Source organism: Sminthopsis crassicaudata, chromosome 3 (assembly GCF_048593235.1).
Source record: "Sminthopsis crassicaudata isolate SCR6 chromosome 3, ASM4859323v1, whole genome shotgun sequence".
NCBI classification, from domain to species: Eukaryota; Metazoa; Chordata; class Mammalia; order Dasyuromorphia; family Dasyuridae; genus Sminthopsis; species Sminthopsis crassicaudata.
The window spans coordinates 635,573,956-635,596,671 of record NC_133619.1 but is presented as its reverse complement, the minus strand read 5'-3'; the positions used below and the strand labels follow the sequence as shown (position 1 = coordinate 635,596,671).

Sequence of the window (22,716 nt, the reverse complement as noted above, 5' to 3'; positions counted from 1 at the left end):
GGGAAAGGAGAGGAAGGGAACAAAAAGAAAGAGAAAAGGGAAAAGGAGACAAGGAAAGAAGGAAAGAAAGGAGAGGAAGGAAGGGGAGGAAGGAAAGAAGGAAGGAAAGGTTGAAGGACAAAAGGAAAGGATAGATAGAAGAAATGAATGGAAGAAGACAAGACTTGGAAGGAAAGAGATCAGGAATCAATGATTCAAGGAGATGACTCCTTCTTTTCCATCCTGTCCCTTTGCCTTCATGCTGAACTCTCCCACAGGGTTCTGAAAATGGAAGACTTTTTCCCAGAAACCTACCGTCTAGATATGAAGGATGAACGGGAAAACTTCATTACTGTGTTCCATGGTAAGATGTCAGTTGTCCTCTGTGGTAGAGGGGAAGGAGGGAGGGGAGCCAGGCACCACAAAGCCCCCTCCCCCATGAGGTCTGTCAGACCAGAGACCAGAACCTCAGCGAAGGGCCAGGCTAGCTCCTCTCCCTTCCAGAGCTGTGTCAGTGCCAGCGGCTGGCAGGGATGATGCAGCAGAGCCAATGCTGCCCCCTCGCCCTCCCTCACCCCTCTCTGTGCCCACAGATGAAGAGATCTGGATCTGTAAGCCCACTGCTTCCAACCAAGGGAAGGGCATTTTCCTCATCAGGACCCAAGAGGAGGCAAATTCTCTCCAGGCCAAGATGCAGAGTATAGAGGATGATCCTACCTACAAGAAGATGCCATTTAAAGCTCCCCAGGCACGAGTTATACAGAGGTGGGTGGGCTCAGCTCTAGGACCTCTCCCTGTGGCCCAGAGTAAAGACCCTGCCCCGGCACCTGAGCAGAACTGGGCTCAACCCTTCCCTCTGTTGTGTGCCATCAATCTAACCCTGGGAAGACCACTTCCTTCCTTTCCTGGCCGTCACTTTCCCATTCCATGAAATGAGAGATTTAGACCAGAGGGCACTGGGGTCCCTTCCCTCTAAACCTGGGGCCATTTTGTACTTTAAATGTAGCCTTTTTGCCAGAGATACTGGAATGGTTTGCCATTTCTTTCTTCAGCTCATTTTACAGTTGAGGAAACTGAGGCGAAATGGGTGAAGTGTCTTGCCCAGGGCCACACAACTAGTAATTTCTGAATCTGGATTTGAACTCAGGCTTTCCTGACTCTATCCACTGGGCCACCTAGGTACTTCAGCTTGACCAGGGTATAAGAAATGAGGAAGGTAGACGGAAACCTGATTGGAGGGGGTTTCCAATTCCAGGCTGACTCAAAGTTTGTCTTTTACCCAAGAGGCAATGGGAAATGCTATTTGGGAGTCCTTAAGTAAGGAATTAATGAGTTACACTTGAACATAATTTGGTGACTGTGTGAAGGACAGAGGAGAAGGGGAGAAAAGATGTGAGCCATAAAGACCAATCAGGAGGCCATTGCAATAGTCTAAGGGAGAGAGGATGAGGGGTAGAGTTGGTGGATGAGAAGGGGATGGAAAAAGAGATTGTGGAGGTGGAGTCAATGAGATTGGAAAATGAATTGGATATATTGGGGGAGGAAGAAAACAAGTGATTATTAAGCACCTACTGGGTCCCAGGCACTGTGTGAATGCTTTACAAATTTTATCTCATTTGGTCCTCACAATATTATTGAGGATAATATTTATATCTGAGGAAACTGAGGCACAGGAAGAGTAAGGACTTTTGCCCATTGTTGTTGCACAGTTAAGGAGTGTCTAAAACTGGATTTGAACTCAGGTCTTTCTGATTCCAGTCCCAGCGTTCTCTCTGTGGTATCCTATAGCAACCGCTAGGTGAGATTAAAATTAAGATAATTCTAGGATTTTTACCTCAGATGATCAGGTCCTTGTTAACCAGAAAGAGAAAAGTTTGCAGGAAAAAAGGGGATAGATTTTGGGGGACATATAGTCAGCCTGACTCTACTTCCCCAAAGGTATATCCACAACCCACTGCTTCTGGACGGGAAGAAGTTTGATGTGCGATCCTACCTGCTTATTGCATGTGCCATGCCTTACATGGTCTTCTTCAGTCACGGCTATGCCCGGCTGACTCTGAGCCTTTACGACCCTAAGGCCAAGGACCTTGCGGGACATTTGACCAATCAGGTATGGGGAGAGGTCCTGGAGTATCACGGGGAGGGGCAGTCACGGCACCCCCCCGCAAAGTCGGTGACTCAGAGGTGAGCTTTTCAAAAGCCCAGGGCTGACCGCATCCTTCATCCCCTACTCAACAACATCCAGTGGCTCCCATCTACTCTAGGACCACAGAAAAGACCCTCAATTTAGCCTTTAAAAGCCCTTCATAACTTCCCAGGCTTCTTACACTTCTCTCTCTCTGCACGCTCCAGCTCCCATGGGCAAACTTTCTCCTCAGCTGAGGAGAAAACCCTGCCTCCTCTTTTGTTACTTTCTCTTCATCTCTATTCCTCTTCCCCATCTCTCCATTCCCCCCCTTCTCACTTCCCACCTCTCCCTTTCTGCTTTGTGTTCCTCCCTCTTCCCCATCTTCTCCATTCCCCCCTTCTCACTTCCCACCTCTCCCTTTCTGCTTTGTGTTCCTCCCTCTTCCCCATCTCTCCATTCCCCCCTTCTCACTTCCCACTTCTCCCTTTCTGCTTTGTGTTCCTCCCTCTTCCCCATCTCTCCATTCCACTCCTTCTCACTTCCCATCTCTCCCTTTCTGCTTTGTGTTCCTCCCTCTTCCCCATCTCTCTATTCCCCCCTTCTCACTTCCCACCTCTCCCTTTCTGCTTTGTGTTCCTCCCTCTTCCCCATCTTTCCATTCCCCCCTTCTCACTTCCCACCTCTCCCTTTCTGCTTTGTGTTCCTCCCTCTTCCCCATCTCTCCATTCCCCCCTTCTCACTTCCCACCTCTCCCTTTCTGCTTTGTGTTCCTCCCTCTTCCCCATCTCTCCATTCCGCCCCTTCTCACTTCCCACCTCTCCCTTTCTGCTTTGTTTTCCTCCCTCTTTCCATTCCTCTCCCTCTAATCTCCAGATGCCGTCCATTCCTCTGGGGCTAGTTTGCTGGCAAAGCCTGAGAAAAGGTGCCTGTTGGGACCCGGGCAGATGGGAGATATGGGGCCCTCCTCCAATCTTCTGTTTCTCTCTAGGGCATCACCCGTCACCCCGATTGAACTCCTTGGATCTCCCATCTCCCTCACCCCATATCTGATTGGCTGGGAAATCTCACCAATTCTACATCTTTAAATCCCCAACTCGTATCACCAGCATCCCAGTTCAGACCCTCATCAAGCCTCACCTGAACCATTCTTTATCCTCCTAACTGGTGATCTCATTTCCAAGCCATCCTTCACTCAAATTGAAAAGACAGTCACTCCTTTACTCAAGGATCTTCAATGATTCTCTATTGCCTCTAGGATAAAATATGACTCCTTCTGCCTGACATTTAAATCGGACTTGCTGCATATTGCTCCCTTTCACAGACGCTGAAGTGCCTCCAAAACTGACCCATGTGCCAGTCCCTCTAACTTGGAGGCTGAGTCCCAAACTTGCAATGCCCCCACTTCCCACCTCATCCTCTTAGAATTTCTAGCTTTTTTCCCCAAAAAACTTAGTTCATTTGCAAACTTTACTTAATCCTCTTAAGCACAAATATATAAGTATAAATATACATATAAGCATTCTCTCTTTCCTCCTAAAAAATGCATATTTCTTCCATGTAAGCTCCCTGGGGGCAATAAAATATCTTTCTTTTTTCTTTTTTTCTTCATTGAGGCAATTTGGGTTAAGTGACTTGCCCAGGGTCATACAGCCAGGAAGTGTTACATGTCTGAGGCTAGATTTGAACTCAGGTCCTCCTGACTTAAGGGCCGATGCTCTACCCACTGTGCCATCTAGCTGCCCCTGGATGAAATATTTTTCACTCTGTATCTCCAGCTCCTAACACAGTATCCGGCCTATAGTATGTGGTTAATAAGTGATTGTTGAATTAGATTGGGGCGAGGTAGGCAAAGGGGTTGGAGAAATCTTTGAACTTGTGGGGAAGGGGCTCTAGCTGGGACCAATGATTGAAAATAGACATATTTTTAGATACCTCAGGTCCATAAACCTGAAGGTGTTGTTCTTGTATCTTCACCTTAAAACACAAACACATATAATACAAGTTTTTTTTCCCCCCAAACCCTCTAACCTTATCTGTCAGAGAAATTTTTGTAGTTATGGTTACAGGGTGGCCCCCTGTGGTTCTTGGGAGCTCCAGAGGAGGGAAACAGTAATTGGGAAGGAGGGTCTGCAGGACTCCTTCAATTAATGCACACAATTACTCTCCTATTCTGTGCCAAGTAAGAGACATGTAGGTACATGTATTAAAGAACTGGCCTTGAAACCATATAGATCTGAGTTCCAATTTTGACTCGTATTGACCGTGTGACCCTGGGCAAGTCACTTAACCTGTGTTGAGTCCCTCAGAGGCAGAGAAGGTGCAGATCCGCTCTTGTAGGAGTTTTCTCGTCTGGAAGTTTTGGTCCAGCCCTATCCTTTTGTGCTAGGCTGAGAAAAAAAAAAATCAAATAGTGTCTGCCCTCTGGGAGCTTCCAGTCTATTGCCTTTAGAAATACACATAAGAAATGGATGCACAATAAATAAAGGGGATTGGGGGAAGGGGAAGGGAAGGCACTGCTTGCTGAGGATCTGTGGCTTGAAGGATTATTGTCGCTATTTTGGGGCCTGCGGGTTGGACATCTGTGGCTGGGAAGCCTGGTGGGGACGCCTAGCACCATATTTGTTTCTCCTCTTCTCTCCTAGTTTATGCAAAAGAAAAGTCCCCTGTATGTTCTCCTGAAGGAAGAGACTGTGTGGAGTATGGAGCGCCTCAACAAACACATCAATGAAAAATTCCGCAGAGCCAAAGGGCTCCCTAGGGACTGGGTCCTCACCACTTTCACTGTAAGACCCTCCTGCTGCCAGGCTCTGAGGGGACGCCTTCTTTGGGGGAGGAGACAAGTAACTAGTGGATCTGAGTCTCCAAGGGAACAGGAAGACCCATAGGGCAGTTTCTTGGGAGAGATGGGACTATTGCTAAGAGAAATGAGGAAGGGGACAAGGTAGTGTGGGCCAATGCAAAGGAAAGGGAGCCAAAGGACCTGGGTTCAAATCCTTCTCTCTGATGGTTACTACCTATAAACTTTTGCGTAAATCCCAACCCTCTCAGATCTCAGATGGCGGCAGTTGCTCTAGATGTTCTCTAAAATCTCTTCCAACTCTAGATCGATGATCTTAAATTACTTTCCTTCCCTAGGCCTCAGTTTCCTCATCTGTAAATTAAGAAGTGTTGGATTCCATGACCCTTAGTTCTCCGAGAGTGGGAGTCTGTGACTTTAGCCCATGTGGGTGAGGGCCCTATGTCTGAACTTGGAGATTTCGGCCTCTCTGCTTACCTGTGACCATAAGCGGGTCTCCCTAGGAAAGGTTCCCTCTGCCCTCCACATCTCTCCATTCCTCTTGGAAGGTTCCTAGTCCTGTTGTGTCCTTACAGCTGTTTCCCAAGGAGTACTACAAGCTCTTGGGAAGAAAGAAGAAATATGGTGGGAGTAGTTGGAAGCATCTTGGCTCCTCTCTTTAGACTCACCCTCTCACCTTCTCCGAGAGGCCCTGAAGGATGGAGAGAGGAAAGGCAAGGGGTCTGACCTGCATGGCCGGTTAGAAGGGTCATGGATTGACAACTAGATGTCATCGTTGACTCCTAATTCTCCTTACCCCTTCTCTTCACCCCCCATATCTGTAATGGTCAAGTCCCGACATTTCTGCTTTAGGACCCTTCTTGCCTATGTCCTCTTACCTCCTCTGACCTGGTGAAGAACTTCATCACCTGGCCCCCGTACTCCTGCAGTAGCTGCTGGGGATCTGCTCTTCCCCTGCTCCAATCCACCCTTTACTCAGCTGTCAAAGGGATCCTCCTAAAGCACCACGTCACACTATTCAATAGACTCCAGCGTGTGTGTCTATTACCTCCAGGATAAACTATCAGATCCATTTGGTTTTTAAAGCCCATCCCAACCCATCTCCTCCTTCTCTGTCTCTTTAGACCTCAATCCTTCATGGACTTTGCAATCCACCAACAGCTGGAGGACCCCAGCTATTTTCCCCGACTGTCCCCCGTGCCTGAGATGCGCTCCCTTCTCATCTCCAGTTTCTGGTCTCTCTGACTTCTTTCTTAGCCCCATCTTTGTTTGTATGTTTTCTATGTATCTTTTATTTTATTTTATTTTTATTATAGCTTTTTATTTACAAGATATGTGCATGGACAATTTTAAGCATTGACAATTGCAAAATCTTTTGTCCCAACATTTCCCCTCCTTCCCCCCACCCCTTCCCCCAGATGGCAGGTTGACCAATACACGTTAAATATGTTAAAGAATAAGATAAACACAATATACGTATATATGTCCAAACAGTTGTTTTGCTGAACAAAAAAAAAATGGACTTTGAAATAGTGTACATTTACCCTGTGAAGGAAATCCAAAATGCAGGCGGACAAAATTAGAGGGATTGGGAATTCTATGTAGTGGTTCATAGTCATCTCCCAGAGTTCTTTGGTTCAGTTCATTACTGCTCTATTGGAGCTTGATTTGGTTCATCTCATTGTTGAAGAGTGGTCCCATCTCCTGGAAGAAGCTTTTCCCCAACCTCTATAATGCTAGGGCCTTGATTATCTCCAGTTCATCCTGTCTACCTTGTTTTGAATCAGTCATTTGCACGTTTTTTTGCCCATTAGACTGAGTTCCTTGGGGGTATAGATTGCATTAGACAATGCCTGGGAGTCCCTTCATTAGGGATCCTGAGAGGCAAAAAAGAGGGGGAGCAGGGGAGGTCATCAGAGAGGACTGGTGAGTCTTGGGCCCTTAGCTCAGGGGTCAAGTAGGCAAGGGAGAAGGGAGAAGAGGCAAGGCTGCCAGGCTCTGGACTTTGGATTAGGCTGTGACTCTGACCCTTGTCTCCCTACCCCTGTCTCCTGCCCAGAAACGGATGCAGCAGATTATGCTCCAGTGCTTCCTAGCTGTGAAGTCCAAGTTGGAGTGTAAACTGGGCTACTTTGACCTCATTGGCTGTGACTTCCTCATTGATGAGAACTTTAAGGTGAGTTCTCCTGAAGGCCCCTGGGTCTTAGTCTCCCATAATTCTCAGGGAGAAGAAAAAAGGAAGAGATTCCTGGGACAGTGGGGGTGGGGAAGGAAGGAAAGGAGGAAGAAGAGAAAGAATGAGGGAAGAAGGGAAAGGAGAAAAGGTGGGAGGGAAGAAAAACAAAGAAAATGGAAGGAAGGAAGGAAAGATGGAAGGAAGGAAGGAAGGAAGGAAGGGAAGGAAGGAAGGAAGGAAGGAAGGAAGGAAGGAAGGAAGGAAGGAAGGAAGGAAGAAAGGAAGGAAGGAAGGAAGGAAGGAAGGAAGGAAGGAGAGGAAGGAAGGAAGGAAGGAAGGAAGGAAGAAAAAAAAGAAAGGGAAGGAAGAAAGAGAGAATGAGAGAAAGAAAGAGAGAATGAGAGAGAGAAAGAAAGAAAGAAAGAGAGAGAGAAAGAAAGAAAGAAAGAGAGAGAGAGAAGAAAGAAAGGAAAAGAAAGAAGAAAGAGAGAGATAGAAAGAAAGAAAGAAAGAAAGAAGAGAAAGAAAGAAAGAAAGAAAGAAAGAAAGGAAGAAGGAAGGAAGGAAGAAGGAAGGAAGGAAGGAAGGAAGGAAGGAAGGAAGGAAGGAAGGAAGGAAGGAAGGAATGAAGGAAGGAAGGAAGGAAGGAAGGAGGGAAGGAAGGAAGGAAGAAGGGAAGGAGGGAAGGAGGGAGGGAAAGAGGGAGGGAAGGAGGGAGGAAGGAAGAAAGGATGGAAAGAAGGAAGGGAGGAAAGAGATCCAAAAGAAGCATAAAGAAATCAGAAGATGGCAAAAAGGGAATGGCGAGGGGCACCTTGGAATCCTGAACAATAATCACCCAAGGCTCTCTTTTGGGGAAGCCGGCTATTTCCCGACCTTTCCAAAGACTACTAATATCATAGGATCATAGCTATAAAGCAAGAAAGAGGGGATTTAGGGGTCACCCAGCGCAGCGCCACATCTCACCTGAGGCTCCCGGGAGGGATGTGATTAAGAGCCCATGAGCATAGTTATTAACTGGTAGAGTCAGGATTAGAACCTGCATCCTCTGACTCCAGTGCAGCACTCCTTCCCCTCCATCACTCCCTCCTCGTTGCCTCCTTCCTCCCCACGCTCTCCAGGGTTTCCTGGGCCGTGGCTGGGTAGGGTTCCAGGGCAGTCTAGTCATTGTTAGCCTGGGAGGACAGGATGCCACAGACAGTCTGATCAGGAGAGAGGAACTGCTGGATTTAGTCCAGGATGCAGTCGGGAGAGGACCTGATTCAGCGTCCACATTTAAAGGAGGCAATCCAGGGAGAGTTTTGCCAAACCTTAAAAGTTCTAGATAAATAGCAGGATTGATGATGATGATGATGATGGTGATGATGGTGATGATGGTGATGGTGAGGGTGAGGGTGATGATGGTGATGATGGTGATGATGGTGATGGTGATTCCCACAAAGATAAAGGCCTTTCATTGGAAGCCAAGTCAGTGTTTGGGGGGGGAGCAGAGAGGGCTGACTCCCTCCCCTGAGCCAAACTCTCCCCCTCCCCCCTGAAAGGACACGCCCCGTGGGGAACTTGGGGGGCAGGGCCAAGGGGCAGCAGTCAATCCCAGGCCTGGCTGGGGAGAGACCTTTGCTCACGGCCCTGCCGGCCTGGCATAATACCCTGCTTTGTTGGGCCGAGGGGCCGCCCGCTCTGGTTTCCCAATCCATTGTGTCTGGGGTGGGGGCCCACCAACCCCCGCCTCCCCTCCTCTCTCCTGCTAGCCTCTGGCTGGGGGAGGGGAAGATCCAGTGTCAGGTGGGGACCCTCCTAGGGGGCTCAGTAAGGGTTTCAGTGAGTCTGGCAGGGGCCCGGCTCCGTCTGGGGGGCTTGGCTGGCTTTCAGAACACACCTTCCCTCTGGGCCTCCTCTGGGCTTCTGGAGAAATCCCGTCCCTCACCTTACTGGGGCCTGGGAAAGTACAGGGGAGAGCCCCCTGCTGGAAACCAGGACACCCAGGGCTTCTGCTCCTTATTCCCCGGTGGGACTTGCCTCAGTTTCCTGATCAGTAAAACGAAGGAGAGGGGTTCGGTGACTTCCAAGGTCCCCTCCTGGCTCTAACTGGGATCTGTAATGTGTCCATTCATCATCACTCCAACCCTCTCATTTTATCAAAAGTTAGGGTCAGGGGTTCGCAGCTGGAAGTAGAGCTCAAGGTAGTCTAACCCTCCCATTTTACAGAGGAGAAAACTGAGGCCCCTGGGAGAGACGTTGTTTGCTCAGGGTCACACAGAGAGTAAGTAAGTAGGAGAAGGGAAAGGCAGATGGTTTCAAGCCTGACATGTGTCCCTTTAGGCTGGAGAGGTTGCTGCATTGGTAGGTTTTTGTAAAAGTCTGATCAAAAGCTGGAACTCTTCCCAAAAAAGGAAGATTTATGGGACTTGAGAGCCAGAAAACAAGACTGGAACTGATGTCTAGATGGTGCCATAATGCACAGAGCACGGGTTATGGAGTCCAGAAGATCTGAATTCAAATCCTAACTCAATCACTTACTCTCCATGTGACTCTGTGGGCAAACTGATCAGTTTTCTCTCCTATAAAGTGGGTGGGTAGGGGTAATAATGGCATCTCATTGGCTGTGACTTCCTCATTGATGAGAACTTTAAGGGGCCTCTGGGTCTTAGCCTCCCATAATTCCTCAGGGAGAGGGAGAAAGGAGGAAGAGATTCCCTGGACAGTGGGGGTGGGAAGGAAGGAAGAAGGAGGAAGGGAAAGAATGAGGGAAGAAGGGAAGGAGAAAAGGTAGAAGGGAAGAAAGCAAGGAAGGAGGGAAAGGGAAAAGAAATAACAAAGGAAAGGAAGGAAGGAAGGAAAGATGGAAACAGGAAGAAAAGAAGGAAGGAAGCAAAAAAAGAAGGGAGGATCAAGGGGCAGTTCCCAGGAGCTCTGGGAAACCAGGAGAGGCAAGGGGAGCATTCACATCTAGGACTCAGAGAAGCATCCAAGGAGAAAATAGAAAACAATACTAGGTGGAGATGGGGAGAAAGGACCTCGATCACATTGGGTACGATTCCCTGAGAACTGGAGGATCTGATTGCAAATCTGACTTCAGAAATTATCCAGCTGTGTGACCCTGGGAAAATCAGCCATAAAATGCAGAAGTTGGACTCAGTGAGACCCCTCAGGCCCCTCTCAGCCCTAAGTCTATGATCTGATTAACCTGGAGGACAGGGCAGGGGGGGACAGGAAGGAGAGAGACCATTTCCTACTAGGGACAGGGCTGCACTGGGTCTCTGTGCTGTATCCTCCTGTTTGCTGAGACCCCATCACAAAGTACCAGATGCTTTGAGAAACCGCCCTGATTGGCCAGATGGCTCGCTCCTGAGAGAGCACATAAAAGTCAAGGCCTCTTGTCTGGATGTTGTGATCCAACTGTCCCGTACTGGACAAATTCTCCTCACTGGGAAGATGGGAGGTTCGCTAGAAAGGTCATTGGCTTGGAATTGGAAAACATGGCATGGCTACTATACACATATATCCTAGATAGGTATATGTATGTGTGTATATATATGTGTGTGTGTGTGTATGTATGTATATATATGTAAATATGTAGCATATAATATATATATGTAGTATATAATATATACTATATACATATGCTATATATACATATATATGTGTGTGTGCATATGTCATACCACATAAATATATATTAATATGTCATGTTTTCCAAGATATATAATATACAATATAATTATATATATATACATATATATATATATGTTGTTTTGGACTTGATGACTTCTGAGAATCAAATGAGATCATGTCAAAAGCATTTTGCAAACCTTAAGTGGCCGGATGAGTGTCTGATGTCAACATTAAGGGGCCTCCAGTCCTGCTGTGGGCAGGACGCTGAGACAAAGTGACAGAGTTTCACGAGTTCCCTGAGCTGACCGCCGGGTGAGGGTTTTGTACATGAGAACTCCTGCCATGTTCTCATCGGGCCTGGTGCGAGGTCAGTGACCAGGAATGACACTGGGCAACTATTCCTTCTGGGACCGCACAAGGGACTCCGGTCAGAAACTACCACTACTCCATAACCCAGGTAGCTGCTGATTATGATCCCCAGGACTCCAGGTCCCTGCAGCCCACCCCAAAGACACCGGCCGGGTCCGTCTAGATTGGGCAATATTTAAGTTCATTAGTCCATTCATTTATTCATTCAACAAGCATTATCTGTAATGTGCCAGAGATTGTGCTAGGCACTGTGGGTATAAAAAAAATTTTTAGAAGAAAATAATCCCTGTCCACCAGGATGCTACATTTTAATTTCCACTCCCTCATTTCCCAATTAGCTGCTAATTATGATCTCCAGGACATCAGGTCCCTGCAGCCCATCCCCAAAGGCCCTGACCAGACCAATCTAGGCTGGGCGGGCAATACATAAACATTGTCAAACATTGGGGGGCAGCCCTGAATTCAGGAGGACCCGAGTTCAAATCTGGTCTCAGACACTTAACACTTCCTAGCTGTGTGACCCTGGGCAAGTCACTTAACCCCAGCCTCAGGGAAAAAAAAAAGAAAACATTGTCAAACATGTATAATGTGTCAGGGACTGTGCTAGGTAATGTGGCTATAAGAATTATTTTTAAAAAGAAAGAGAATAATTTCTGCCCACAAGGATCCTACATTTTAATCGGAGAGGTGGGACGGGACAAATGTTCTCAAATAAACCAGTATATAATATGGCCTGAGCACAGCGGCCGCTGGCTTCCCTGGGACTTTCCGTGAGGTTGGGACGCCCTCTGCTGGCGTCTCGGTGGTAAGAGCAGGTACCAAGGAGGCCGGGCTCTCAGGGGCTTTGCCCCCTTGGGCTGGGCCCGGACTGCTCCCCGGCTGCTGGTGGAATTGGCCAGAGTTCCTCCGTAGTTGAATTTGAAGGCACCGTTCCTTGTTGGCTTGGAAAGAGCACTGCGCTTTTAGAACAGCCGGGTTCCACGGTCACCCCTGACACCAGACACCAGCGGTTCTTAGAATTAAGTCCAAATAATTGGTCCAGGTCTCACTGGATTGGAGAGAGCTCCAAAGCTAGGAGGATGGGGAGATGTCACAGACTTAAAGAGGGCAGGCTCGGGAGTTTGGGTTCCACTCCTGCATTGGACACTCAACTATCTGTGTGACTGTGAACCTCAGTTTCCCTAAATGGGGTTGGGAAGTGTTGGACATGACTGAAAATGGCTGAACCATAGAGCCGGCCCCAAGGAAGAGTTCTAAGAATGGCTGCTCCCTTATTAGCAAGAGTGGGAGACTATGGATACGGAACACTCACTCTCTCTCTCTCTCTCTCTCTCTCTCTCTCTCTCTCTCTCTCTCTCTCTCTCTGTCTCTCTCTCTCTCTCTCTCTGTCTCTCTCTCTCTCTCTCTCTCTCTCTCTCTCTCTCTGTCTCTCTGTCTCTCTCTCTGTCTCTCTCTCTCTGTCTGTCTCTGTCTCTCTCTGTCTCTGTCTCTCTCTCTCTCTCTCTCTGTCTCTGTCTCTCTCTGTCTCTCTGTCTCTGTCTCTCTCTGTCTCTGTCTCTCTCTGTCTCTCTGTCTCTCTGTCTCTCTCTGTCTCTCTCTCTCTCTGTCTCTCTCTCTCTCTCTCTCTCTCTCTCTCTCTCTCTCTCTGTCTCTCTGTCTCTCTCTCTGTCTCTCTCTCTCTGTCTGTCTCTGTCTCTCTCTGTCTCTCTGTCTCTGTCTCTCTCTGTCTCTGTCTCTCTCTGTCTCTCTGTCTCTCTGTCTCTCTCTCTCTCTCTCTCTCTCTGTCTCTGTCTCTGTCTCTCTCTGTCTCTCTGTCTCTGTCTCTCTGTCTCTCTCTCTCTTCTTCTTCTTCTTTCTTTCTCTCTGTCTTTCTGTCTCTGTCTCTTGGTCTCTCTGTCTCTCTTTTTCTTTTTCTCTGTCTCTTTCTGTCTTTTTCTTTCTCTGTCTCTGTCTCTTTCTCTCTCTTTTTCTTTCTTTCTTTTTCTTTCTTTCTCTCTCTTTTTCTTTATCTCTATTTCTTTCTTTCTCTTTTCCTTTCTCTCTTTCTCTTTTTCTTTCTTTCTCTTTTTCTCTGTCTCTTTCTCTCTTTTTCTTTCTTTCTCTTTCTTTCTTTCTCTCTCTGTCTCTCTTTTTCTTTCTTTCTCTCTTTATCTCTCTCTCTGTCTCTCCTCTTTCTCTTTCTGTCTTTCTCTCTCTCTGTCTCTTTCTGTCTTTCTCTCTCTCTATATATATATATACATATATATATATAAAATCAGATGTTGATGTATGGTTAGTTGATGTATGGGTTGACTTGCTGGCTTCTTGGCAGTAGTTTTTTAAAATTATAAGAGCGCTGACTCTTTGGCAGGGGGAGAGAAGACATTTCCCTTATGTTGGATAATGAAGATATCTATCATGATTTTTTTTAGTGAAAATAAACTGGCGGGGTAGACTAGATGACCTCAGAGGGCTCTCTTCTAAGTGCCTGATCTTAAAGTTCGTAAAGTGTTTTATATGCATTATCAAATTTATTCCTCACAAAGGAGCCTTGTGAGACAAGTGTTATGTTGACATGTTTATATGCACATACAACAATGCATATGTGTACATGCATGTGTGGCTATATAGTATAAATATGTGCATGTGCACATGTATGTTTGTGGAAATATGGAATACATACATATAGTAGCTCATTTTACAGATTTAAATCTAAAAAAGAAATGACTTATTCATGTGTATACATAATTAAATATAAAATGAGATATACAGCTAAAAAGCATCTGAGGCCAGATTTGAATTCAGAATGATGAGGCTTCCTAACTTGCGGTCCAGCACTCTGTCTTCTGTGTCCCCTATGTGTATGCATATATATGCACATATAAATGTGTGTATATATATATATATATATATATTTTATAGATATATATATATATATATATATATATATAGGATGTGCTCATTTTACAGATTTAAATCTAAAAAAGAAATGACTTATTCATGTGTATACATAATTAAATATAAAATGAGATATGCCCATTTTACAGATTTAATTCTAAAGAAAAACAAACGACTTACTCATGGTTACCCAGCTAAGTATATGTGCACATGGATACATTTGCCCCATTTTTTCGTCCTTGAGCTCCTGTATATCCCAGTCTGCCCTTAAGCTGTCTCCAAGAGCTGTGCACACAAAATTATCCTTTTTTTTTTCCAGGTATGGCTGCTGGAAATGAACTCCAACCCTGCCTTACATACCAACTGTGAGGTCTTGAAGGAAGTCGTACCCAGAGTGGTCCATGAGACTTTGGGTAAGGGACGTCCCAGTCTAGAGATGTTCAGCCACTTCAGACTTGACCACAAGCTCTCTAGTCGTTAGCCCTGAGTGCCCTCTGTGCACTTTAGCTCTGAGCCCCTCTGTTATGTTCTTACTAAGTGCTAAAGTACATACTTTAATTCCCAGCCTGGAACCCCGCTACCCACCATGGCTCCTACCTGCCTTGGCCCACCTTTCTCAGGCTTACAGCCCCTGCTTTAAATCCAAGCTGGGACTTATCCCTACTTCCCTAGCTCTGAGTCTTCAACTGCTCTGCCTGGATAAGCCATCAGCCCGATCTGCCTCCTGAGCCCCCAGCCTGGGTGCTGCCCTCCCTCCCTAACCCTGAGCCTCTCCTGACCACCTCGGTCTCCAGTTTCGATCCACCCCTTCCATCTTGATCTCAGAGCCCCTCTGCCTACTTCTCGGTCTCCCCAAAACCTGAGCTCCCATCTGCTCTTACTAGTGCTGGGCCTTGGGCTGTTTTCCCCTCAGCCCTGACCATTTCTGCCTCTACCTTACCCCTTCGTCCCGCTGTTCTCTGCCTGGTTCATATCCCATGTAGAACCCTGGATTCAGTTCAGGACCTCAGCTCTGATCTCTGATCAGATGAGGAAACTGAGGGGAAGTGACTTGCCAGGACATAGCTAAAAAGTGTCTGAGGCCAGATTTGAATCTAGGGACGCTCCCGGTCCCTCCTTGCCCTTCGGAATCCTGACCTTCTCTGCCCCTCTGAAGTCTCAGTCCTCTGACAACCTTGGGCCCCACCCTGAGTCCCTTGGCTTAAGTTGGCTCCGGCCTGGGCCCCTATTTGTCCGTCTTAGCTCCAGAGTCCGACCTCCTCCCCCTTCCTGAACTCTGGATCTGTCTGCCTTGGCCACAAACCCTGAACTCCCCTGATCACCTTATCTCTACTCCTAACTCACATCCCTGCAGTCTTCTGCCCCTCCCTCATTCCCTAACCCGCCATCCCCAAGTTTTAGCCCTCAGTCCTGGCCGGCCGCTGCCCTGCCCCGATCGGGCCGGAACCAGAATGTTGCCCTTAGGAGGACGACGGAGGAGTCTCAAGGAAGCCAATCAGGATGGTGAAGGGACTCTGGCCCATGTCCTGTTAGAAATAAGGCCAAGGAACTGGCCGTGTTTAGGTCAGAGAAGAGAAAGAAGCTTGTGATCTAGGGGATCAAGTGGATTAGAATCAGGAAGAGGAGGCCCTGTAAAGGGACAGATTTAGAGAGATGAAAGGAAAGCCAACAAGAGCCTTTCAGAAATGGAAGGCAGGGCCTCCGGAGTGCTGGGAGTGGAGGCCAGATCAGTTCTTTCAGAGGGGATGGAGAGAGGGGGGCTGTCAGTCAGGGAGTGATGCTGGAGTCCCTTTCAATACTAAGTCTCTGGGACTTGGGATCGCCCATTCTCCTCCCAAGTGATGTCTCTGACCCTCTGTTAATCTTTGTCCAAAGCTCAGAGCCTCCCTGGCCACATAAGCCTCTCCCTGACCAACTTCGGAGCCCCTCTCTCCCACTGGGCACTCAGAGCGTCCCCACAGGTCCAGCAGAACTCAGGAAGGACCCACCTCTAGTAAATCCCCCAGTCTGTGGTGGCCTGTGCTCACAGGACATCGCTTTGAGCTCTTCCTCTTAGCTCACTTCCTATCCTTTCCCCATTACAGTGGCCAGCCTATGAGTATTTGAGAATCCAAGGCCCAAGTGCCACAGTTTGCAATTCTCTGTCCCAGAGCCCAGATATGCAGGCTCATGGCCCTCTGTCCCAAGGACTAGATGTGCAGGCCTATGGCCCTCTGTCCCAAGGCCCAGATGTGCAGGCCTGTGTCTCTCTGTCCCAAGGACCAGATGTGCAGGCCTATGGCCCTCTGTCCCAAGGACCAGATGTGCAGGCCTGTGTCTCTCTGTCCCAAGGCCCAGATGTGCAGGCCTGTGTCTCTCTGTCCCAAGGCCCAGATGTGCAGGCCTGTGTCTCTGTTCCAAGGCCCAGGTGTTCAGATCTGTGGCCTTTTGCCCCCAAGCCCAGGTGTTTGGGCCTATGTTTCTCTGATCCTGGGGCCCAGATGTGCAGGCCTGTGACTCTCTGTCCCAAGGACCAGATGTACAGGCCTATGGCCCTCTGTCCCAAGGCCCAGATGTGCAGGCCTGTGACTCTCTGTCCCAAGGACCAGATGTGCAGGCCTATGGCCCTCTGTCCCAAGGACCAGATGTGCAGGCCTGTCTCTCTCTGTCCCAAGGCCCAGATGTGCAGGCCTGTGTCTCTGTTCCAAGGCCCAGGTGTTCAGATCTGTGACCTTTTGCCCCCAAGCCCAGGTGTTTGGGCCTATGTTTCTCTGATCCTGGGGCCCAGATGTGCAGGCCTGTGACTCTCTGTCCCAAGGACCAGATGTACAGGCCTATGGCCCTCTGTCCCAAGGCCCAGATGTGCAGGCCTGTGACTCTCTGTCCCAAGGACCAGAAGTGCAGGCCTATGACTCTCTGTTCCAAGGCCCAGAAGTGCAGGCCTGTGACTCTCTGTCCCAGAGACCAGATGTGCAGTCCTGACCCTCTGTCCCAAGGCCCAGATGTGCAGGCCTGTGACTCTCTGTCCCAAGGACCAGATGTGCAGGCCTATGGCCCTCTGTCCCAAGGACCAGATGTGCAGGCCTGTCTCTCTCTGTCCCAAGGCCCAGATGTGCAGGCCTGTGTCTCTGTTCCAAGGCCCAGGTGTTCAGATCTGTGACCTTTTGCCCCCAAGCCCAGGTGTTTGGGCCTATGTTTCTCTGATCCTGGGGCCCAGATGTGCAGGCCTGTGACTCTCTGTCCCAAGGACCAGATGTACAGGCCTATGGCCCTCTGTCCCAAGGCCCAGATGTGCAGGCCTGTGACTCTCTGTCCCAAGGACCAGATGTACAGGCCTATGGCCCTCTGTCCCAAGGCCCAGATGTGCAGGCCTGTGACTCTCTGTCCCAAGGACCAGAAGTGCAGGCCTATGACTCTCTGTTCCAAGGCCCAGAAGTGCAGGCCTGTGACTCTCTGTCCCAGAGACCAGATGTGCAGTCCTGACCCTCTCTCCCAAGGCCCAGATGTGCAGGCCTGTGATTCTCTGTCCCAAGGCCCAGATGTGCAGGCCTATGGCCCTCTGTCCCAAGGACCAGAAGTGCAGGCCTATGACTCTCTGTTCCAAGGCCCAGAAGTGCAGGCCTGTGACTCTCTGTCCCAGAGACCAGATGTGCAGTCCTGACCCTCTCTCCCAAGGCCCAGATGTGCAGGCCTGTGATTCTCTGTCCCAAGGCCCAGATGTGCAGGCCTGTGACTCTCTGTCCCAAGGCCCAGATGTGCAGGCCTGTGACTCTCTGTCCCAAGTACCAGATGTGCAGGCCTGTGTCTCTGTTGCAAGGGCCAGGTGTTCAGATCTGTGGCCTTTTGCCCCCAAGCCCAGGTGTTTGGGCCTATGTTCCTCTAATCATGGGTCCCAGATGTGCAGGCCTGTGACTCTCTCTCCCAAGGCCCAGAAGTGCAGGCCTGTGACTCTCTGTTCCAAGGCCCGGATGTGCAGGCCTGTGACTCTCTGTCCCAAGGACCAGATGTGCAGGCCTGTGACACTCTCTCCCAAGGCCCAGAAGTGCAGGCCTGTGACTCTCTGTCCCAGAGACCAGAAGTGCAGGCCTGTGACTCTCTGTCCCAAGGACCAGATGTACAGGCCTGTGACTCTCCCAAGGCCCAGAAGTGCAGGCCTGTGACTCTCTGTCCCAAGGACCAGATGTGCAGGCCTGTGTTCTTCTGTCCTAAGGCCCAGAAGTGCAGGCCTGTGACTCTCTGTTCCAAGGCCCAGATGTGCAGGCCTGTGACTCTCTGTTCCAAGGCCCAGATGTGCAGGCCTGTGACTCTCTGTCCCAAGGACCAGATGTGCAGGCCTGTGTTCTTCTGTCCTAAGGCCCAGATGTGCAGGCCTGTGTTCCTCTGTCCCAAGACCCAGATGTGCAGGCCTGTGTTCTTCTGTCCTAAGGCCCAGATGTGCAGGCCTGTGTCTCTCTGTCCCAAGGCCCAGATGTGCAGGCCTGTGTTTTTCTGTCCCAAGGCCCAGATGTGCAGGCCTGTGTTCTTCTGTCCCAAGGCCCAGATGTGCAGGCCTGTGTTCTTCTGTCCCAAGGCCCAGATGTGCAGGCCTGTGTTCTTCTGTCCCAAGGCCCAGATGTGTAGGCCTGTGTTCTTCTGTCCCAAGGCCCAGATGTGCAGGCCTGTGTTCCTCTGTCCCAAGGCCCAGATGTGTAGGCCTGTGTGTCTCTGACCCAAGGCCCAGATGTTCAGATCTGTGGCCTTTTGCCCCCAGACTCAGGTGTTTGGGCCTGTGTTCCTCTGTCCCAAGGACCAGATGTGCAGGTCTGTGACTCTTTGTCGGGCCTGTGTTCCTCTGGCCCCTGACCCAGTGTAAAAGCTTTCCGAGCCCCATCTCAGGGGTCTGAGCCTCCCCCTCTCCCATTGCAGATCTCGCTCTGGAGACCTTCCACAAGAGCCTCCGAACAGAAAGGATGTTTCCTCTTCTGAGCCAGCGCAATTTTGTGCTTTTGCACAGCGGTGAGGATGACATATGGCCCCGGTCCATCCGCTTACGGAGCCCATCACGGCCTCTGAAGCTGAGCTGTGAGCCGTCCTACCAGGCCATGAACCTGCTGTCTTCCACCACAGGCTCCAGTCCAGCCAAGGCCTCAGACAGGTCTTCGAAGAAGCCGGAGTCCGCCAAGCCCTCTCTGAAGCGAACGGGCCTGTCGGCCCCCCCGGTGCCTGTCCACCCCAAGTCTGCTTTGCATCAGTCCAGTCCACACTCCACGGTGAAGGCCCAGCCCCCGGCCCAGATCCAGGAGCCTGTCCAGCCCCCGCCCCCCCACAACACCTTACCAGAGGAGCCCGAGGCAGTTGCCGACCCCCCAAGTCACATGTTTACCCTCCTCCGGCCACTCGCCTCCAACTCCTCTGACTTTTGGTTCCAGGGAGCTCTGGACATGGAGCCGCCCCTAATGGCCAGCAATGATCTCTTCTTGCCTCTCTATCCATCCCGGATGCTGTCTCTAAGCTTCCCCTCTGCAGAGCCCATTCCTTCCTTTGACACCCCCAACCTTTCTGAGGTCCAGGACTCCACCCTCGATTCCTTCCTGGGTCTCCCAGAGTATGAACGCAAGGACTTGGGCTATAGGGGTTCATAGCCGTGCCTGGGGTGTTGACATGTACAGAGTGATTCCATAAAGGCCCATATACCCACATCTGTGACGTACGTATCTCACCCTTTTCTAGGCTGACCAATTTATAAAAATTACTTTGCTATAAACCCACTAATCATTGACTCTCCTGCCCCCTCCCCACCACACCTCCCCCGGGGGGTACCGTCCCCCTAGCCAGTGGTGGCTCTGGAACACACAGGAGAGCAGAGCAGCAGCGGGGCATGGGGAGGTTTGGGGGGACTATGAGGTGCAGGGGGATAAAATAGAGGCGGGGATTAAAATGGGGAGCAAGACTTGGATTCAGCCAAAGGGTCAGGGCTCGAGCTGAGGGAAGGGCTACGAGACTGAGGACAAAGATTGTTAAAGTGGGGTCTGGGGAGAATGAAAGGAGCAGAGGTGTATTTGTGCTCCACACTAGGGGAGCCGGTGACATCTGGAGCTTGGGGTCAGGTGTGCTGGGGAGGGGGCAGCGGTATTAGGGGCTTATATGCACTGAGATCTGGAACTGGTTGATGAGAAGAGAGGTATTGGCTCCCGAGTATCCCATCATGCATCAGGCATGAGTAAAGAGAGGAGGGAATTTGGGGCGTTTGCCCGTGCCTTTGGCTGATAGTCAGGGCTTTGGGAGCATGGGTGGTGGAGGGGGAAGCTGAGGCTGTACCACAGGGGTGACAGGGGTGCAGGTACTAGGCCTGGGGGCTAGAATCGTGGACAGGTGGAGGGCCTCCCATGAGCAGTTTGACAAGCACGTCCCCAGTCATTGAGACTTGATCCATTTACACATTCACCACTTAGGAGAGCCCACTATGTGCCAGGCTTTCTGCCAAGTACTGGGGATAAACATATTAAAGAATCAAGAATTAGTGTGTAAAAGCAAAGAAATCTGAGGAGAGGAGAGGGCTAAGTTCCGTGACAAGTCACTTGGCAAAAGCCAAACAGTTCCTGCCTTTAAGGGGCTTAACCTCGGGCAGCAAAGGGCAAGGCAAGCACTGGCTGCTTCATAAAATGGATAACTCGTAGTTTTATCAGATCAGGGAGGGGAAATGGTATAAGCACCTACTGTGTGCCAGGCACTGGGCTAAGGGCTTTACAGTTCTCGATTAACAATCCTGGGAGGGAGCTGCCATCACTTTTTACAGATGAGGAAACCGAGGTTAAGTGACGGGTAGACAAACTGTTTCAGAGACAGGACAAGGGCCCAAGTGGCAGAAAGAGCTGGAGAGGAAGAGAATCTGAGGGAGAGAAGCTAGGAAGCTCCAAGAGAGAAAATGGGGAGGATGTTCCCAGTATGGGACATGACTGGGAAGGTCAGAGACGGAGGGACAAAGAATTGGCCAGAACTGGAGTGTGGGAGGAAGACTAATGGGTAACAGCTCAGGAGAGGACGGTGGGTTCTTAGAATCCTCAGCTCCCTCACTGGTTTTCCTCCAACCCCTGGCTCCTTCCACCCGCCAGCCCCCATTGGGCTCTCTCACCACCTTGGCTTGGCCAGTGGGAGACAAGGATGTCCATCCCATTTCATTCTAGGCTAAGCCAAAATGCCAGGTGTTTCAAGTCCACAAGATGGAAGGTAAATAACCCCCTTCCCATAAAGAAAATCTGCCCAGACCCCACCCCTGTGGGTGTAGGCCCCTCAGGCTTAGGGGACACCCAGTTCAACCCCCTCATTCTACAATTGAAGAAACTGAGACCCAAGATTAAATATTTGTCCACAATCCCCTAGGAAATTAGATTCGAGGCTATATTTGACCTCCAGAGGCCATGCTCTTTCTCCCTTACTACGTGGTCTTGAGAACATCAGAGAAATGTGTGGTACTAGTAAATCCCCTATCTCTCCACCTCAGTTTCTTTATCTTTAAAATGGACATATGACATGCCCAGAAAAGGAGACACGTTGGTTATATAACGAGAAGGGGAAACATGCATGCTAATATTCACAAAATATTACAAGGCCTTCAATGGGGAAATAATTTTGTTGGGCTGTACAAATTTGTTTCGAGGGTTTTTTCTTTCTGGGTGGTGGTGGAAAAAAAATTGCTTGTTAATCAGAAAAAGGAATCGGGAAATTTGAATGATGTGGAAAAATTTTCGATAAAAATAGAAACATTACATTTTAAAATATACTAATAGTAAAATATACTAAAATTTAAATTAAATATATCAATATATAAGGTAATATATTAATATAGAAAACAATAAAATATATTGAAATTTAAAGTATTCTGTAAATATTTCTAAAGTGTAAAATTTTGCATTTCAAATAATTATAAAGCCAACAAAAGGGATGTCGGGGTCTAGTGACATAATATGGTGGAAAGATAGCGCTGGCTTTGAAGGCATAGGATCTGGATTCAAATCTCTACTTGCTTCATTTATAAAGAATAAAGCCCTAGAGTTTCTTTGGATACCCCCTTACTCTCTACAATGTCCCGCATTGATTCCAGCTCCTCTGAGTCACCTAGAGGAAGTCTGATGCTCCTGGGCACACACCCAGGTGGCTGCCCTGGGAGGAGCCTCCCAGAGATGGGCTAGCCTGGGCCCTACAGCCCCTTCATTTGAGCCCCTCCCTCAGGCTTTCCATAGGCTGGTGAGGGAGGAGGAGAGAGGGATGAGGATGGAGCTGGGGATTGTCCCTGGGGAAGAGATGATCAGGGAGGAGGTGTAGGGGATGCCGTGAATTGGGCTGGGCACGGTCTCCTGCCCCCTTTCCCCTCCAGAGCCACCTGGGACCAGTGGCCAGATATAGATCAGAAGGACTGGAGATGGTCCTAGATGAGGGAGGGCAGGGCAGGAAGGGCAGGCACTAAGGCACCTCTGCTGCTCATGGGCAGGTGCATAGGAGGCAGAGGTTCGGGGAGTGGAAGAAGCCAGGGAACTGGGAAGCCAGTGTTTGGAAGAGGCAAAGGCTGAGGGGGAACAGAGTCAGGAGGAAGGAGACGGACCTGGTCCCATGAAGCAAATGTGCGAGGGGGAGCTGGACTATCTAGTGGCCCATCTTCTCTGGAGCTGTGACCCGCACCAACCTTGGGGAAGGAGCTGAGTGGGAGAAAAGTGGGCTTCAGGGGGTACATAATAGGCCAGAAGAAAACAGGGAATCATCTAAGAGAGTGGGTTTGGAGTTGGAAGGGATTCTGAAGGTTATTTAGTCCAACCCATCCCC

The 22,716-nt window shown here is 49.4% G+C and overlaps 1 protein-coding gene across 6 annotated transcripts in view; it reads left to right on the top strand.

Moving 5' to 3' along the window:
- The window catches only part of TTLL10 (tubulin tyrosine ligase like 10), a 58,083-nt gene extending 38,485 nt beyond the window's left edge, over nucleotides 1-19,598 (top strand). For all 6 annotated transcript variants that reach the window (XM_074306634.1, XM_074306633.1, XM_074306635.1 and 3 more), the window contains 7 exons: nucleotides 258-343; nucleotides 573-744; nucleotides 1,918-2,089; nucleotides 4,750-4,890; nucleotides 6,964-7,080; nucleotides 14,261-14,354; nucleotides 18,826-19,598. In XM_074306634.1, the coding sequence (XP_074162735.1) occupies nucleotides 258-343; nucleotides 573-744; nucleotides 1,918-2,089; nucleotides 4,750-4,890; nucleotides 6,964-7,080; nucleotides 14,261-14,354; nucleotides 18,826-19,541 (1,498 nt within the window). In that variant the 3' untranslated portion in view covers nucleotides 19,542-19,598. The remainder of the gene's footprint in view (nucleotides 1-257; nucleotides 344-572; nucleotides 745-1,917; nucleotides 2,090-4,749; nucleotides 4,891-6,963; nucleotides 7,081-14,260; nucleotides 14,355-18,825) is intronic.
- Nucleotides 19,599-22,716: the final 3,118 nt, after the last annotated feature.